This window comes from Tasmannia lanceolata, unplaced genomic scaffold, assembly GCF_043159265.1.
Source record: "Tasmannia lanceolata isolate RefF3 unplaced genomic scaffold, GAP_Taslan_0.1 ptg000048l, whole genome shotgun sequence".
NCBI classification, from domain to species: domain Eukaryota; kingdom Viridiplantae; phylum Streptophyta; class Magnoliopsida; order Canellales; family Winteraceae; genus Tasmannia; species Tasmannia lanceolata.
Window position 1 is genome coordinate 415,147 of NW_027518725.1, and position 18,840 is coordinate 433,986.

The window sequence follows — 18,840 nt, forward strand, 5'->3', positions numbered from 1 at the left end:
CCCATTGTCGCACTGAATCGAAAATACCCTAGCTCGGGTTCAAAAATCATGGATCTTGTGTTGGGTCTGTTTCTAGGTTGAAAAAATCCAGTCTGTTTCTAGGTTGAAAAAATCCAATCCAATCTCAGGTCAGGTGGTACACTCAAGATGTATATTTAGAGAACGATTTGTTGTCTTATACAATCTTTGAAATTATTCGCTATCCTAAGCTAAACATTAAAAACCTGACCCAAGTGATAAACAATCTCGGGTAAGGTCAGGTTTATGAATCTTGAGTTTTTATACCCAACCCGGCCTAGTTAATTTCTTAGGTAAGGTAGGATTATGAAAAACCCGACCCGCCCGACCCGAGTCCTAACCATCCTTATGTTGTGATCCCAAGTCTTGACTCTTGACACTCATAAATCACAATCTCACATGAAAGACACGCCTCTCATTCTCACACAGAAAAACCAACTTCATTTCCTTCTAAAAGCAACAAAGAAGATCACTTGTCAACTAGAGAAAGAACCAATTGGCTTTTTCAAGGTTAGGTTTTTTAAGGCAAGAGGACTTTGTCCCCCTTTTTATTCAATGTAGTTGGTTGGGAGAAGCATCTGTGGCAACTAGAGTGATAAAAAATTGAGGATGTTTTTGTGTGGATGGGGGAGGGTTGGCTTTAACAAAAACAAGGGGGGTGATTTATGTCTGAATAGGTAGGAGAAGAGACGATGATGGTGGTGGACAGCAATAGTAGTTTCCACCATCATATTATTATTGCTCATATTTGATTGGAGACAGTGGAAGAGAAGATTGGAAGTTCCTTTCCTAATTCTAAATACTTAGTTAATAACTATTATTAAAAAATGGGATTTTTAAAAGAAGTTGGGCGTTTGGTCTAGTGGTATGATTCTCGCTTCGGGTGCGAGAGGTCGCGAGTTCGATTCTCGCAACGCCCCCCATTACTCCGTGCTCTTATTTTTAACGTCAAAAAGCGTTAAAAATCCCTTCTTACCGTAGTGGGCCCCAATCGTATATTCAACTCTCTCTCTCTCTCTCTATCTCTCTCATAGTCTCATGGTGTGCATTTTTTGTTAGTATGTATTATTTTAGGGAAATGATATCGGCACAACCATATTTTGATATTTTTACAAACCAGCTTGTCTTTTAGTGTTTAAAGAGCTGTCCAAAGGTTATATTACATTTCCCAAAGAGCTCTCACTAGACTAGAATGTCCATTGGCAGTGTGAGTTCTTGAAATTTAGGGTAGTTTTTTCAATGACTCCTTCGCGTTGCAATGTGCGTCATTGTGGTCACTTAACAACTAAAGTAATTTTTTTTTAGTGGTACCAACTTAAGTAACTAATTACAAATGACTTGAATTCTCCTGTCACTTAAGATTTTTGTATTAAATATGTGGGTTCCATTTTAAGCACTTGGTGGGAAAAGACCGTGGTACTCCTCCCGTAATTTCAAGGACTTCAAAACACTGCTCTGTATGGTTGCCGGGTTTTTTTTGTTCCTGGGAGTTATGTGGGAGACAAAAATACCCTGGGAGATAAGTAGGAAAAAAAAGTCCTAGAAGTATCCTGGTAAAATAAAAATCCCATGTTTGGTTGACCGGATTATGGTAGGAAAAAAAAAAACCTTTGTTTGATTGCTTGAACTGTTGGGTAGAAAAAATTCTTCTTAAGCTTATTTTTGGTTCCTAAGTTTATTTTTGTTCCTGGGGTTATCTTGCGATGGGATGAAAAGGCAATCATTACAAAAGTGGGATTAAAAAATTCACCCCACAAGTAATCATTACAAGAGTGGGATTAAAAAAAACCTAGTGCTAAAAGGCAACCAAACATGGGATGGGACCAAAATTTAACTTACTCTCCCACATACCAGGAACAAAAAAAACCCAGCAACCAAAGGACATTTAAAAATTAAAATATGATCCCTAGGTCCCCATTAGTCATTAAATATAGAGAGAGGGGGAGAGGGAGAGATGTACATAGACTTTCCAAGGGCCTCTTTCTTTCTTTATTTCATTATTCCATGAACATAAAATAGGAGTCCGATTGCACCAGGAAGATTGAATCCTAACGACCAACAGACAAATTTGCAAGAAACCTATGAAAATGAGGAAGTGCGGTGATTTTAAAGTATAAAAGATTAAATAACACCTTTCCCCAACAGCTTAAGCTTTTGGAGAAACTGGTAGTTTTGACATTTTCCTTTCTTTCTAGTTACACTTCTAATATGAAAGGAAGTGATGGCAACTAGCTATGATCTGGTGAGTAATAATATAATTTCTTTTCTTTCTAGTTACACTTCTCAATGTAGCTGAACATTGTTGCCACCATCTCTAGCCGCTAGTCAACGTTTTCCTTACCCTTTCATTTTTTAATAGCAAAGAATTAAATTTATATCAAGAGAGAAGAGGAGGGGGGGGGTCGCTACGATTGATAAAATTAGATACAAAGAAGCAAAAACCCCTGACATGGGGAGAAAATCAAAAGTTTCCAGCTCTGCCCTAGAACTTCCTCCCTAGCTAACCTTTCCACCTCACTATTCGCTAATCTTCTAACATGGTGAAATGAAACGGATGAGTCTGCCACTATATCAAAAATACTGCCCTTGAAACTTCATGACCCCTTCATTTTTACTTCTCAAAATCACTTTCTTCTTTATCTTTCACTTTCAAATTCATTCTTTGGTCTACTTAATTTAGTTGAGGTGCCTCACTTGAGGCGCTTAGGTTACCTTGATGTGCATGCTTGAGAGTTATTTAAGCTTCCATGTAGATCAGTGGTCATGAGACTTGCTTATCGAGTCCCATCTTACCATACTGAGGTAATTGTCCATAATGACACATCTTCAAAAACACATTGAAAGGATTCGTGGTAATAATATCACACACATTAACAAAAACACATTGAAAGAAATGTTTTAGTAGAATGCTAAAGTAAACAAACAATTTTACCTGCAAACCTTGTGATAACTTTTCTTGGAGGAGGTCGCTAAATGCTGCAGGAGTGTAATAGTTTGCTAGTATTGTAACTAGGATGTAGGTAGTTCTGGAAGAAGTCATTGCTTTTGGAAATAATTGAGTTGTTCTAGTATTTTGGCAAGTCTATTTTCACTGTCTTTTGGAAATAATTGAGTTGTTCATTGAAGGGTAGACACCTTATCTGCATAAGCCCACATTGTAAGAAATGGGTCCATTCTAATTTATATTGTAACATAAAAGAATACAAGTGTACTGTACTCGCTAGTATAAAAAGAGAATAATTTTCACTAGCAAGAACATGAAATATGCAACTTAGTCATTAGTGAATTGATTGTGGTAGTTTAGCTGGGGTTAGCTTCAATTAAACTCATCAACACGTTAAACAATGACTAAATTAATCTATGTTTAGAATAAATGATGAAAGATCCCTATCATTATTAAAAATCTACGTACCCGGATTCTTCTCAACGAGTAAAGTAGCCATGTCGGATTCTAATATTTCAGGATTCTCTTCGGCACTTCTAAATCTCTTTTATCTAATTTTTTAATATTACTACTATTACAATTAACATATGTTTTGAGTTTTATCCTAATATTAAGTTTTTTATGGAAATAAAATATTATATTTATTTAACATAATTAAATTATCAATATATTGCTTGTTAAAATTATAATCTGAGAATTTATAAAAATATTTTGCTGAATCCACGAATATTTTTTTGTTTTTGAGGTTTGTCAAAATTGACACTTTATATGTGTCGAAGTCTGACACTTGGGCCCTTGAAAGGAGTCATGTACTATAAATCATGGTTTTAAATTTCGACCAAAATCCGAAATTTTGGATTTTGGTAAGCACCGAAACCGAAAATCGCCAATACCCGAAATGGTACTGGATTTCGACAGAAATTTCAGGTTTTTAATATTTCATCCAAATTTTTGTGAAAATCAAGCCAAAAATCTCAAAAATTCTAACTATATAGCATTTTTCCGAAATTACCAAAATTTCGGAAATTTTGGCCGAAATTAAGTATTAAATAAAATATTATTTTTTAATGGTGTACCCCATTTCGGCTTAAATTTTGGTTTCGGTGAGGACGAAACGCATTCCGAAACCAAAATTTAAAACCATGACTATAATCAATGTGATATCTTACAATTAGGGTTCCAGTTTCATTGAGGATGCCACATCCAGCAGAGGCATGGTTCACACCCGTTGTGGTTTTGGCTCTCTCTCTTCATTCGAAAATCCCAAATATGGCGGGCGAATGGTAGCCCGAGGCCTTCAGCTGCAAATAATGGCATATATTAATAAAATTTAAAAAAAAAATCGTTAGGGAAATCCTAGCTTTTTTCCAGGCCTAGTTGAGACTCTGTATCTCAACCCTATGGTTCCAGCTTCAATCCTAGCTTACCTACTAAAAAAACTTTTTTTTTTATTAAGAAAGAGAGCAACTATTGTCCTTTGGGGGAAAATTACATTTACTCCCCCTCTACTCCCCCTCTAGTTTCTGACATATCCACTTACACCCCTATAGTTTAAAACGTGACAAATACACCCCTGTACTTTCAATTTGTTTAAGGTTTGCCCCCTCAGCTGAAGGTTCGTCCATAGATTGAAGGGTTAGGATGATCCGATGGAGCTGATTTTTTGGGCACACCCTATCTATGTCAGGACCCATCAAATGAACGCTTTGGATCATCCAAACAATGTGGGCCCACATTATTTGGATGATTTTTTGGTAGTGTTTGGATTCGGGTATGGGCCCACATTATTTGGATGATCCAAAGCGTTCATTTGATGGGTCCTGGCATAGATAGAGTGTGCCCAAAAAATCAGCTCCATCGGACATCCTAACCCTTCAATCTATGGACGAACCTTCAGCTGAGGGGGCAAACCTTAAACAAATTGAAAGTACAGGGGTGTATTTGTCACGTTTTAAACTATAGGGGTGGAAGTGGATATGTCAGAAACTAGAGGGCGTGTAAATGTAATTATCCCTAAATTAATTTCAAGGAAATGGTGAAGATTCTCCAAATTATATTTTTTTCCTTCCAAACATTTCCGGAAAATTAGTGCAAACCAAATAGGACCTTTAGGTAATTATCCAAACAAAATGACATCAAAACATAATCGCGTTAGATTTTGGATCCATCGACCGTGGTTGGACCATTGTTTTGCTAGCCAGACCTTTCTAACATGCCCATATAAGTTGGGGAGATTATAAATCCGCCCCTTTTAATTCTGCGGACACCCAAAACAGGCAAAAAAAAAAATCCCCGAGAAAACAAATTCCATAAGAAATGTTTTCTTGCAATCTTAAACAAAACCTAAGGGGTACTATCGTCATTTTGACCTTCTTATTTTTATTCCAAATGGAACCGCTTTTCACAGGTCTTCTCCTCCTTAAACAAAATTCCTAGAACAACTGTAAAAAAGAAGAAGAAGAAGAAGAAATAAGCGATTAATTTCGGCCATGGCGATGGTGATGATAACGATGATAATAATCGCCACAGTAATCGGATTATCCAAAGCTGGAGACACGAACAACGTATTCCAACCCTGTTTGGATACAAAGATCCAGAGATGGGATGGATTCACATTTGGAATCGCATTCTCAACCAGAGATTCTTTCTTCCAAAACCAGGTCGAGCTCTCTCCTTGCGATCGTCGTCTCACTCTCTCCAACGCTCAGCTCGCAATTTTTCGCCCTAAAGTCGATGAGATCTCTCTCCTCACAATCAACACTACCAATTTCTCTCCGGTACTGTTCTTCAATCGATCTTCGATTTACTTTTTTTTGAAACCCTAGATTAATATCATCTTTGAATTTTTTAAAAAATAATCGCTTGGTATATCGATCTACGGCTAGGGTTAGGGATAGAGATTAATTTTTCATTGTCTGGATTAATGTCCTTCTATTAGTCTCCTTGTATTTATTTATTTTCTCTGCTGTATTTTCTGTGTATTCCATAGGGTTAGACTTGGCCAATTTATCCACCAAATTGTCAGCACTCCAAGGAACATGGTGAAAAGAAAACTCAGAAGTCCTAAAACTCTAGATGATTTCATCTATATATGTAGTCAATATCGTCAATTATACATAAGGAATGAGAGATTAAAGAGGATGTTAACCATAGAATAAGAGCAGGTTGGTTGAAGTGGAAGCTTGCCTCGGGAGTTTTGTACGACCGTAAAATCCCTACCAACTTGAAGGGAAAGTTTTATAAGACAGCTGTGAGGGTAGCCATGCTGTACGGCTCAGAATGTTGGGCCACCAAGAAGCAGCATTTGCATAAGATGAGTGTAGTGGAGATGCGAATGCCTAGATGGATGTAAGGCCACACGAGGTTAGATAGAATTAAAAATGAAGACATTCGTAAAAAGGTGGAGGTCGCACCAATTGAGGAAAAGATGAGATAGCACCGCTTAAGATGGTTTGGACATATCCGACGTAGGCCTTTGGATGCTCCGGTGAGAAGAGGCAACTAGTGCCAAATTGATGGAGTAAAAAGAGGTAGGGGCAGACCGATAACAACTTGGGTAGAAACAGTCAGGAAAGACTTGATAGCTAGAAACATAACAGAGAACATGACCTTGGATATGATAGAATGGAAGAAAATGATTCATGTAGAAGAACCCAACTAGAGCCAGGATTAGAGCCGGGTAGATTCCTTTCACCTTCTTCATGAAATTTTTCTAAAGGATTTATTTAGATGACCCCAACTAGTTTGGGACAAAGGCTTTGTTGAGTTGAGTATGTAGTCAATCTCCATGGACTTGAATCGGAATTTTTAGACCAGGATATAACGTTGGACAAGTCGCCTTACAACATCAACTAGCACAATTACAGTAAAGCTACACTCCAAGGAAGGGAAAAATCCTCAAGCCATTTGATTGTGTTGAGGGAGTTAGGTGCAATCGAATTTTTGGATGGATTTACATGAGACATTAGATTAAGCCGTTTCAAGCAACTTCGACCTGGGGATTCCCACAGGGACCCACAAAAATATAAGCCCAGCTGTTAATATAATTTTCTTTTGGGATATGGGTTGCCAGTGTGGATCTTGCCATGCATAGTGCCCCAGAAGAAGGCGATTGTTCTCAATGATTCCATAGAGATACAAGTATTATGAAATCTAGTGATAGATGGGTTGGGGTTTAACAAGATGTCAATGATTTATTTCCCTAATGTCAATTACTTCGATGAACTGATATGGTCTTCAGGCTCATATTAACGAGGGAGCATCCATCAAAGTTTCGGTTTATATAGTTGATTGGGGTGGGGCCGTGGGGGCACTTCATGTTAACCATATCCTTCTTTGTTTTTCCCTGCAAAATTTCCTTCCGTCTTCTTGATAGGATGCAAAAGAAATGCCTGCATAACTCCTTTTTAGCTATGGCCCAATTAATCAAAGGAAGATTTGTTGTTCCCGATGATGTGAGATATGGTGGGGCTTTTTGCCTTCAAAAGAGTGTGTTCCTTTAGATGCAAAAAGCCCAAACCATAGCAATGGGTGCCATGGTTAACTAAATTCTCCCCGATATGTGGGATGTTTTTCCTTCAAAAGAGTAGGTGTTCCTTTTGATGCATAAAGCCCAACCGTAGCAAAGGGTGCCACGGCTCAATTAATTAAGAGAGATTCAATGCTCCAGATGATGTGAGATACGTGGGACGTATTGCCTTCAAAAGAATGTGTGTTCCTTTCAATGAATAAAGCACAAACTGTAGCAAAGGATGCCACGGTTCACAAAATTCTCCGCAAACTTCCCAAGTGGTGGCAATACCAACCCTTAAGAAGGTCATCCCTGAACTTTCCAAGTGGTGGCAATGTCTGCAGAACTCCTTATTTGCTATGGCCCAATTAATCAAGTGACATACAATGTTACAGATGATGCGAGATATGTGGAACATTTTGCCTTCAAAAGAGCAGTTGTTCTTTCCGATGCATAAAGCCCAAACAGTAGCAACGGGTGCCATGGTTCACAAAATTCCCCCCCAAACTTCCCAAGTGGCGGCTATACCAACCCTTGAGGAGGTCATCCCCCCTCTCTTCCACCCAAAAGAGAAATGGAGAACCAACTCCATCTCAAGCCATTCAAAAATTATGTTCCAAACTGCAGTAGCTTGCTTGTAGTGGATGGATATATGATCAATTGTTTCCTCCTGCTCAATGGAAATGGCACACTGATTAGCCAAATGAGTGCTGCTTTTGTTCAGCACTTCAGCCTATGTTTTGTGTTGATATGCGGCTTAACCACAATCCCCATGAATACCTAAATTTTTGCTTTTCCACTAAAAATATGGTCATTATGATCTTTCTAAACAATCCAAAGGGCTAAGAGAAAAGGAATGCTCCACAAACACGAGTCTCTTATTCCACATGGGCATACGCCATCAAGACCAAAATCTGGTAGCTCGGTCAAATTGGGAACTCTGCCTTGAATAATCTTAAAAAGAGTTCCAGATTTTGGATACCCAAGAACAATGAATGAATATGTGATTTGGGGATTCCCTGAGAAATAGAAGTCCAACCAATTGCTTAGTGGGTTTCCAGTGACTTAATGAGCATCCTACTGTGCATCAGACCTATAAGAAGGTAATAGCTCCTAGAGATGAAATCTAGTAGTAGATGGGTTGGGGTTTAATAGGATGCCAATTATCTATTTCCGTAATCTTGATTACGCCGATGATTTATATGGTCTCCAGGCTCCAATTACCAAGGAAGCATCCGAGAAACTTCAGCTTTATATAGTTGATTGTGTTGTGGTGGTGGTGTTGTTGGTGGGTGCGTGGGGGATGGGGCTTCATTTTAGCCTTGTTCTTCATGATTGTTCCACTCAAAATCTCCTGCCATTTTCTTGTTTGGTTACGGAATACCCGTGGAACTCCTACGTAGCTAAGGCCCAATTCATTGGTTCTTCTTGAGTATTGAATGGCCTTATTCAGGGGATATAAGTATATCTGGTAAGACAATAATGCCTGTTGAAGAGTATTTTGGTCATTATGTATTGTTGAGGGGTTTGATAGTCTTTTTACTATGTAACCCTATTTTGGCTCCTGTATATACATCATATTACATGGGAGCTCCCTAGTGGAGACTCCTCATCTTCTCCCTCACTCTTCTTCTCCTTTCTCTTCCTTATCCACTTCTTCTAACATGGTATCCACCCTATTGGTGCTTCTAGGCATGTGTAGTTACCTAGGCATAGTTTTACGCCTTTTATTGTGGTTGTTGTTGTTGTTGGTTGGTTGGTTGGTTGGTTGTGGTGCTTCATTGGTCATTGGTTGGTTGTCCGTGCAATGGAAGCGTGGGGGGCTAGTTTTATCTCACCCCGTTAGCTTGGTTGGTTGTTGATCGTTGTGGTGATGGGCTGATTTTATTTCAACCTTTTGATCTGTTGATTGTTGTTGTAGTTGACTCTCTTTGCGAGTCATGTTTGTTGATGCTTCTACATGGTGAGTGTAGTTGTTTGGTGTAGTTTTACGCCTTTGTTGTTGTTGTAGTGGTTTGCGTTGCAATCCACAGTGTTGGTGCTTCTACACGTGTGTAGTTGCCTTGGCGTAGTTTTACGCCATTGTTGTGGTTGTTATGGTTTGCATTGCAATCCACCTTGTTGTTGTGGCTATATGCCCAGTTGTTTGCGTTGCGTTTGGCCTTGTTGTTGTTAGCGGCTATATGCCTGGTCGTTTGCGTTGCATTCGACCTTTTTGTTGTTGGTGGCTATATGCCCTGTCGTTAGCGTTGATTTCGGCCTTTTTGTTGTTGGTGGCTATATGCTTGGTCGTTGGCGTTGCTTTCGGCCTTGTGGTTGTTTCCCAGGCGATGTTCTATTTGGCTGACATTGGTTGATTGATGTTCGCTCCTTTGTTGAGCCCCTTGTTCGTTGGCTGTTGCATCCGATCACCTTCTTATTGGTTGGAGTTCTTCTATTGGCTCTGCTCAGCTGATGTCTCTGTTCGTAGTACTTCAATGTCGTTCGTGTGCGTGCCTTTGGTGTGCTTATTTTGTTCGTGGCTCGTTGCTATTTCTCCGCTTCTGTTCGCTCGTTGATCTCGTCGTTAGCCATTGATCGTTGGTATGCAGATTAGTTTGTCATTGCTCTGACTTAGGGGGGAAGCTGTTGTTTTCTGTTGGCCATTGATCTCGCTGCTATGCTCACTATGGCTGTTGCTATTTTTTGTTATGTTTTTCTATATGTATTCACCACACCAGCTTGAGGGGGAGTGTTGTACCAAGCTGGCTGTGTGTATGGATTATTGCTTTTTTTGTAGTAGGGATATTATAGTTGTTTATTGTAGTTTTCTTTGTAACAAGCTGGTTGTGGAGTTGTATGGTATATACACTCCATCTTGAGAGGGGTGTTGAAGAGTATTTTGGTCATTATGCATTGTTGATGGGTATTATAGTCTTTGTACTATGTAACCCTATTTGGGCTCCTATATATACATCATATTACATGGGAGCTCCCTAGTGGAGACTCCTCATCTTCTCCTTCCCCTTATCGGGAAATAAGAGAAGAGAGGTCCACTCGCATCAGTTTCAGATTCTCCAGATGACAAGAGGTATTGTTATGTTACCCAGAAGGAGTCTAAAAAAAATATCTTCGAAAAGGAGGTGTTGTTATGTTACCCGGAAGGAGAATCTTATCATTTTATTTCCTTAGCTTCTTCTCTTTCCTTCTCAAAGGCATAGAATTCGGGTTAAGGGTGGGAAATACATCATGAATTTAATTTATTTTAAGGTTTCAATCTACAATATGATTTGCACATCTTTCTGTTCTATCTTCCTTCTAATTCCCTACTTCTTCTTTCCTATCACAAGAGCTTTGTCCTACCTTGTCTTCTTTGTTTTCTTTAAAAACCAAAGCCTCGCTGGCTGCCTCTCTGGTTTCATTATCATCTCCTTTTCGAAGCACCGTTCGTTTGCACCACATGATGACCAATTGACTACTTCTCTGGTTTCGTTATCATCCTCTTTTAAAAATGCTTTGTAACTATGATTGTCTTCAACCTGTGATGATCCATACCTTTTTGGCCTTTTGCAACTTGAAGCAATAATGAACCTTCATTATCGTGAAATCTAATATGTTTCTTTCGCTTATGCGTCTCGCATTTGTAGTTGGCTTTTTGTGTGGTTTCCCCATACTAAGGCATGCTGAATTCACTGCATCATCTTTTACTTGGTTGCAAGCAGAGAAAAATTCCACACCATTTCATATTTAATGGCTGCCATTATTGGAATTTTTCGGGTCCATACAAATACCTAGGGTTGTCAGGCTCTAACTACTGACTTCCACGGAGACCCTCGAGGACAATGATTCTATGGATCTTAATGGTGTAGGGATGATTTGAAATAAGGCTGTCAACATTCAAGAAAATAAGAAAGGAAAGGATAAATTAAATAAGGTGATTGGCCACAGTTATCGAAATCTGGCTGGCATCAAACTCGTAGAAACTATCCCTCTGGTGTTTATCTCAGTTGGTTTTTGTATAGCCTTTGTGACAGCTGACGATGGTGTGGGAATCCCTGTCGGATGGGCACTGATCCCTTGTTCAGCTGACAGTTGGTAGCTGGAAAACCGATGATGAAACCAGCGATCATTGCTAAAACCCCATTTTTTTTCTTTTTCTCTATTTTTTCTCTTTGGCTCTGAACCACCTAACATCGGCTAACTATCAGTTGGTCAGAGTTGGTGCGGAATTGGATGTCCCGCCCTGTTGGTGCCATCTTAACCCTTCAGCGAGCGGGTAGCTAGTGATGGAACCCACGACCAATCCATCTTTGTTTTGTTTGTTTTTCTTCTTCTTTATTCTTCTCTCCTTGGCAGCCTTCCACCGTGCCTGTAAGAAATCCTTCTGCGAAAAAGCCAATGCACGAGAGGGGAAAGTAAAACAAGTTAAGCTTTTAATTAAGCGTAAACCTGTAAGTTGGTAAATTTAAATCTAACAACAATAGATGGAATTTAGTGTTAGGGATGTTTTAGAATTTTCTTTTGAAAATCCTAAATTCTTAGGCAATAAATGATTCTTAATGACTAACTGGATAATATTTTGCAAAGTAGGGACTAAATGGAAAAATCCCTTCACTTTTAGTGGCCCCCCTTACCTAATTGGGCCAAGATTACGAAGGGAGCTCCGCTTGAATCTCAACTCTATTTCATTTTCTGCAGTATCTAACTAGTGTTTTAAAACTTGGATGTGGCCTGAAACTTTGTCATGGGCATTTCGAGTTGGCTCAGTTCAATTGGGTACTTTCTTGACTCAGCCAAATTAAGTGAGTTATTAAACCCGCCGAAATAGTTATACCTTAATAAATTGCTCTTGTATTGGACAAGACCTGGAGATGTGGGTATCGGGGTGAGAGGTTAGGGCTATAGTGATTGCCGGAAAAGGGAACAAGGCCTGAAGTTAGGGTTGCAGTGGATCTCTAAAGGGCGCCATAGCAAAAAGTAAAACCCTATGAAATAATTAGAATCCCAGTGATGCAGCACCGTGAAGGAAATAGAAGAAAGGGGAGAGAAATAGACGAAAGGGGATAGAAGAAGAAGAAGAGAATAGAAGAAGAATAGGGGAAGGAGAAGAAGAGACAAAATTAGGGGAGAAGAGAAGAATATGAGAAGAGGAGAAGAAGAAGAAAACAGTAGGGGGGGAGAATCAATCTTTATTAATCATCAAAAGTTAATAATCTCTACTACATAAGGTCTATATATAGGCAATTAGAAGTTCTTAAAATAAGGAAACTGCCTAATTTAAGAATCCCTAAAAATTAAATATTGAAATAAAATTCCTAGAAACTAAAATAATATGGAAAATAAATTCCTAAACTAAATAACATGGAAATATAAATCCTAATGGGCAAATATGCCACCTATTGGCCTATTATCTTCATCACCCAGTGATTCAACCTAATATTATACCCAAAAGGGCATCCATACTTAACAAATGGGGCTGATTTATCATCTCCTTTAGCTTAAATTGATTGAGGGCTTACAAGTTACCTAAGAAAATACCATTCAAAAAAAAAAAAAAAAAAGTTACCTAAGAAAAAGGAAAGAGAAAGGGTTTAAACTTTTAGAAGGTGGTTTATGGGTTACTTCCGTTGAGAAGATGGCGAATGAAGCCCCAGCTGATGGCAACGAAAGAGGGGGTGACGAAAAAACCTAGTTGTCAAGTGCCAACGATGTAACAAGATTGAAGGGTGGCATGAAAAAGCAAAGAAGGTCATGAGAAGATTGACCAACAATGAAAGAGGGTGACTGACGACATGAGAAACCAATAACCAAAGGAAAATCTATCTAGCTGCCAAGTGGAGCTTCATTGGTATAAATGAAAAAGAAGAAAGGAATCAATGTATCACAGGTAAGTGATTTGAAAATTTATTGATTTATGTTATTTTATTATTCAAATGGGGAAATAGAAAGGGTTCTTCGACTAGAAAAAATGGTCGAGATGCTCTTTGAAAAGTCAGATCTCTGAGTAGTTAGATTTGTGTTTGACTAAACATAACTTGGCTAAGTTTAAAACTCCATCACTGGACGACCTTAAAATGGTATGCACTCGACAAGTCGAAGAGTTCTAAAACATTGGGACTAACCACCTAGCTGCTTCTCTATCCAGCATTCTATGGCTGGAAATAAGCTCCTTCTATTTCAAATGATAAGCCCCAAAAGTCCCTTCTCACTAGAGCACCATTGATGATTGCCAGATTGATGTACCCAATGACTCTCCACCTTGAAGTAACTTTCTCTTCAAATATACTTTTGTTGCATTTTGTTGAAACTCCCCAAGTTATTTTGTACATGGTAGTCATCCAAAGTTTTTGCCTTTTATCAATTATCCCCAAAATTATGATGAGCAGAAGGCTTCTGTGGAATCTGACTCCAAAAGAGATTGCAATGAAGATTCTGAAAAAGGATTGGAAGCAGTTCAAAAAGGACGTGAGAGAGAATGCGGAGGAATTTTTCAATCTGACTGGCCACCATAATGTCAAAGAAATATGTGTACCTGTCTATAAACTTCCTCATTTCAAAGAGGCCTTTGAGGCGGAGCTTAGAGAAAGGCATCAGCGTTGGGAAGCGGAGATGGCGGAGGTGAATAGAGGTTTGGAGCTACCAGCTGAGGCTCCTGATGATGAATCAAAGTCGTCTAGGGATTCTCTGGACAAGGAGGTCAGTCTAAAGGTTCTCTCGCGACTTTCAATTGCGGAAGATGGAAAAGGAAAAGAAATGGATGGGAACTTGTAGGAGGATCAGGTATCCGAGGGTAAGGAGAAGGTAACTGACGAATTTGATGAAATGTTGTCAATAGGGGATGTTTTCGATATAGGTTATGAGGAAAATATCGGGGAAACAAAAATTGTGTTCTTGGCAATGGAAGAGAAGGATTGTCGTGAAAGAAAGGAGAAATGAAAAGCAGAAGGAAAAGGGAAACGAGAGCTCAATGCTCTTAATATCTAGAGGGGTCTATCCAGTATTGTAAATAGTTTTATTTCAGGTCTTTTGGTTTCATTTTCCCTGACCCATCTCCTTTTTCTTCTGGACTTTTGTTTTCGGTCTTTGGTCTCGGATTTTTTGGAAAGGAGTCTTGTTGGTAGTATTGGTCGTATTTAGGAAACTCTCTGGCGGATAGCAGCTATCCTGGTTTTAGATGGTCTCTTAGGGTGTGTTTGGATGGCCGGAATCATGAATCCGTATGTGTATCTGATACCGACTTAGGGGATTCCGGCGTTTGGTTTCGTTTTCAAAACGGAATGGGAAACGTTGCTCGACTCCAGGCGGAAAAAACGTTGGAATATTGAGCGCGTTTTGATACCCGCCCAAGGGGGTGGTATTCTGATTCCTGGAATTGGGAGAAAAAAAAGGCGTGAAATCTCATCTCATATTACCTTCCAGTATTACGTCTTTCCTTTCTTAAGCTTCTCTCTCTCGTCTCTTCTTCTCTAAACATCGATATTTCCGCTATGCTGCAAATCAATACCGGAACCAAGGTATTTATTGTTGGGTTATCTCCGGCAATTCTAAACAGACAACGGCTTCCTTCATCACGCCATGATTTTCTTCCTTTTTCATTCCACGACGAATACAAGGTTTTGCTTCCATCTTCTGTTTTTCAATTTGTATTAAAAAAAGGAAGAAGATGCTAAAATGGCTTAAAGCAAGAAAACAGAGGCCACCTGTTAATCTCGTCAGAATCTACTAGAATTGAAAGAAATATATAATATAATATTAGAGCTCTCTTGATAAGAGAGGAGTGAAAATAAATATATAATAAAATATTAGATTGGATTATGCCTCAGTGAAAGAGGACAAATATATATTTTATGTGGGATTTGCTAGGGACCATCGCAGAAAGCAACACGCAGGCTCACTTTGCAGCAGATTTTGTCTTCATTCACGAGCTGGCTGCTTTGACATGCAACAGATCAGCCTCAAAATGCTTTCTGCCATGGACGCTAGCAAATCCCATTTTATATTATACATTGGAAAGAGTAACAAAATAAAAGAAAGAAGGGGCAAACTCTAGAATATTATATTAACCTAGCAATGGCATTTCTCTAGCGTCAATCTTTTAGTTATACATAGCAGTGATAAACCGACCCCCATATATCTTAAATCAACCCCAATATATGGCAGTGCTTAGAGAGAGATAAAGAGATACGAGAGAGAAACATGGGGTCGATTTAAGATATTAGGAGGGTCGATTCATCACTCTTCTATATATATACAAGTAATGGCCAGTTCTCTCTCGTAGTTTTTATTTTGAATGGTCACTGTGATTAATGGAGTTCAAATATAACATGGAAATTAAGAGTAACAATATAAATTAAATGAAAAATATATAGATTTATTATAAGTTCATTATATTAATTGAAATTTTGATTTCATTCCGGATGCTACCAAACGCTAGAATTGAAATCATCACTGATTCCCTAGACAAATTCTAGTGCTTACACAAACACTGGAATTGGAATCATTAGCCGTTTACGAAGGGAATTGGAATTGGATTGTAATCTGATACCTATACCGATTCCTGGTTCCGACAATCCAAACGCACCCTTAGGGTGACAGGCTCTGGTGGAAGGTATTTTCTCAGGTTGTTAGGGTTGTTGTGGATTCTTTTGTTGCGACGGTTACAGTTCATTTGCTAGGAGGATTTGTTTGTGGCTGGCTTCCAGTGGTATTACTCAAAGAAGGGCTCTAATAAGAGAATAGTAAAGGAACATCATAGTGTGCTTGAGGAACCTTGTTCTTCGCTACTCGGGAAATCTTTTCCTGGATGTATTTTTCTCCATAATCTGAGTAAAAAATAATAGCAAGGTGTGTGTATGAAACGATGCAGAGGCCCGATTTGTCTCGGGACATTTATTTGTTTGCTGCTGCTTAGGGGAGTCTTCTGGCCGGTAGAATGGATAGATCTGATCGGCTTTGGGATGGAGTTGTATTCAAGATCTCTGTTGGAGATCGCAAAAGGAGTTTTGTGTTGATTCTGTCTTGGAATGGTTAGGGGTTTGGTCAGTTAGCATCTTTTGATTTCTCTTTCTTCTTTTTCGGCATTGGAGCATGCTCTAATGCCACCATGCTTGTATTCATGGGGGACTCCTGGTCCCTTTCTCATGTACTTATAAGTATGATTTATAAATACCAATGTCAATTTTTATTTTTATTTTAAAAAAAATGATCCCCAAAAGGACCAGTAGCACAGCAATTTAAAAGATCCACTAAAGGCTTCCAGAGGTGGTTTGGACTGTTTAGTTTGAATGATTTTATCTTTGTATCACATGTCGTCTTTAAGACTTTTTCTGGAGGCTTGTGTTTTGGAAAATTTGTCTAGGTGAGACAGGCATTGCAGAAGGGCCTGCTGTGCACCAATTTTTTGTAGCATTGGGCGTATGGATTATCATTGAGGCCTCTTGCATCTTGTGGAAATTGTAACCTCTTGATAGATTAAGAGACATTAAGGCCTTGCATGCTTTTAAGGCAAGAAAAGCAATCACTTGGTAATATTCCCACTAGGGAGGTTGACTTCATGCGCATCTTGGGATTGAGCTCATATGGATGGGTGGATGCCTTTCTGTCTCTCTTGCTGGCAATAATGCTCTAATTTATCAATAGAAAAAAGTGAAAGAATTTCTAATTTCTTGCTTGTTTCTTACTGCATCACTGGTAGTTTTATTCCTGTTTCTCATCTCCAGTATCACCAACTTGATTGTTTTAAAAGGATCGCATCATTATATGGAGGAGTTCAATCTGCAGTGGAGTAACCACATGGGTTTTTGCAGGCTACATATGGTGGGTACATGGTAGCATTTGCTGGTCGGAAGTATGCTGCAAGATCCATCCCTACTTTTGTCGCAAATGGCACCTACATCATAACGAGCTCTACTCTGGTAAGCAAGCAATTGGATTGGTATATGTGCGTGACCGGGACCTTATTTTTCCATTTCAGCCATGTTTGGACACCATGGAATATTCGTGGGCCCAATTGTAATAAAAGGTAGGAGGTAGATCAGGGAGAGACTTGAGTTGGTAGGAGTGGAGAGCATCATATATCTCTGAAAAATAAATAACTACTTAAAGTTAGTTTTTTATTTTCCTAATTTTTTGGAGGTTTTCATGCTATCCTCACTCCCACCCCCTCAATTTTCTCCCTCTTCACCCCATCTCTCACAACTAGCCCCACAAATGTACCAGGGAATATTTTTTCAAGGTTGCCAAACATGGCCTCCATCTCATCATTTTTCTACCTGGTATGTGTGCTTGTATGCAGATCCTTGAATTCCAAAAGGGTACCCTTCAGAACTTATATTGGAAGAGGGACGGATGCGCTTCATGTTCAGGGAATTCGTCTTTTGTTTGCCTCAACCAGCAGGACTGTGCAATCAAAACCTCGAATTGTAAAACCCAGGGAGGCTCAGTTGACTGTAGCCTCGGCATCCAGCTGGCTTTTTCGGGTACAGATAAGCACGATGCGGTACTCAACTCATGGTACGAGGTTTCCAATCTTCGCCAGTACTCTCTTTACAACCTTTATTCCAACCTCAAAGGTTCTCTCACCAGCCAATTCAACAGTTTCTTCTAGCCAGTTTATGCAGGTCACACTGAACTTGCAACCTACGTATGTGCGATTTCCCTGAATGTGTTGTTGTCCTTTTGTCCATTTCGGTTTTTTTTTTTTTTTTTTTGAGTTTTATCTGGTTCTTGTTTCCCTTGCTTGGAAAGAGTCGCTGTAAATCTACATAGACTTTCTAGTTGACTGATACTAATTGCAATATTGTTTCTTTTGCCAATTGGTCATGCTTGGTTAGTATTGCTTTTGTTCATATTCTTGAGCATGCAGGATTGCAGTCAGACAGTTCATGTTCAAGAATAGTTTAGCGTGGCAAATGTTCGAAAACTTCGGAAAATGCTTGAGAAGAATTCAGGATAAATTTGGAAAATGCATGACTTTTTCAATTTACAACACATTTAGGAGGATATCTGGGCTCGTTTTCATATTGGTCCTCCACTCTTTTTTGGACAATCTTTATTGGTTGTTGATGCCTTTTCAGGAACTGTTTATATAACAACTAATTATGAAGATGTTAAATAAAGAATGAGGTATGATTGTGTAAAAAAACCATGGAAGAATGGTCAAGTGCATGTGATTAGAGCACACAACGATAAAGGCAGCAGGGGTGCTTTTCAGCTGTGGGAGAGATTCAGTTTCTCATTTTGCCTTTCCGGCTGGTTGTTGCTCCTGGGTATTAGCAGCCGTTCCAGCCCTTGTCCCCTCACAAGGGCGGGTTGTCCGAGCGTTGTCCAAGCTCGAGTCATTAGAAATGAAGCCAAGGCTTAGGACACGTTTGGCAACCATTAGATTTTT

The 18,840-nt window shown here is 39.1% G+C and overlaps 1 protein-coding gene and 1 non-coding gene across 2 annotated transcripts; both read left to right on the top strand.

Annotated features, from left to right (window-relative positions):
• Positions 1 to 866: 866 nt before the first annotated feature.
• On the top strand, positions 867 to 938 carry TRNAP-CGG (transfer RNA proline (anticodon CGG)). Its single transcript has one exon. It is a non-coding gene; the product is annotated as a tRNA-Pro (tRNA).
• Positions 939 to 5,414: 4,476 nt separating this feature from the next.
• LOC143864203 (uncharacterized) lies at positions 5,415 to 18,265 on the top strand. Its single transcript, XM_077375088.1, has 3 exons — positions 5,415 to 5,739; positions 17,258 to 17,365; positions 17,746 to 18,265. Exons 1-3 carry the CDS (start codon positions 5,452 to 5,454, stop codon positions 18,055 to 18,057), a joined length of 708 nt encoding a protein of 235 aa, XP_077231203.1. The 5' UTR covers positions 5,415 to 5,451; the 3' UTR covers positions 18,058 to 18,265.
• Positions 18,266 to 18,840: the final 575 nt, after the last annotated feature.

Bases quoted from the DNA above. Each gene is read 5' to 3' on its own strand.
- LOC143864203 (XM_077375088.1), top strand. From the start codon at position 5,452: ATGGCGATGGTGATGATAACGATGATAATAATCGCCACAGTAATCGGA. The intron at 5,740-17,257 runs GTACTGTTCTTC...GGGTTTTTGCAG, and splicing joins ACACTACCAATTTCTCTCCG to GCTACATATGGTGGGTACAT. The intron at 17,366-17,745 runs GTAAGCAAGCAA...GCTTGTATGCAG, and splicing joins TCATAACGAGCTCTACTCTG to ATCCTTGAATTCCAAAAGGG.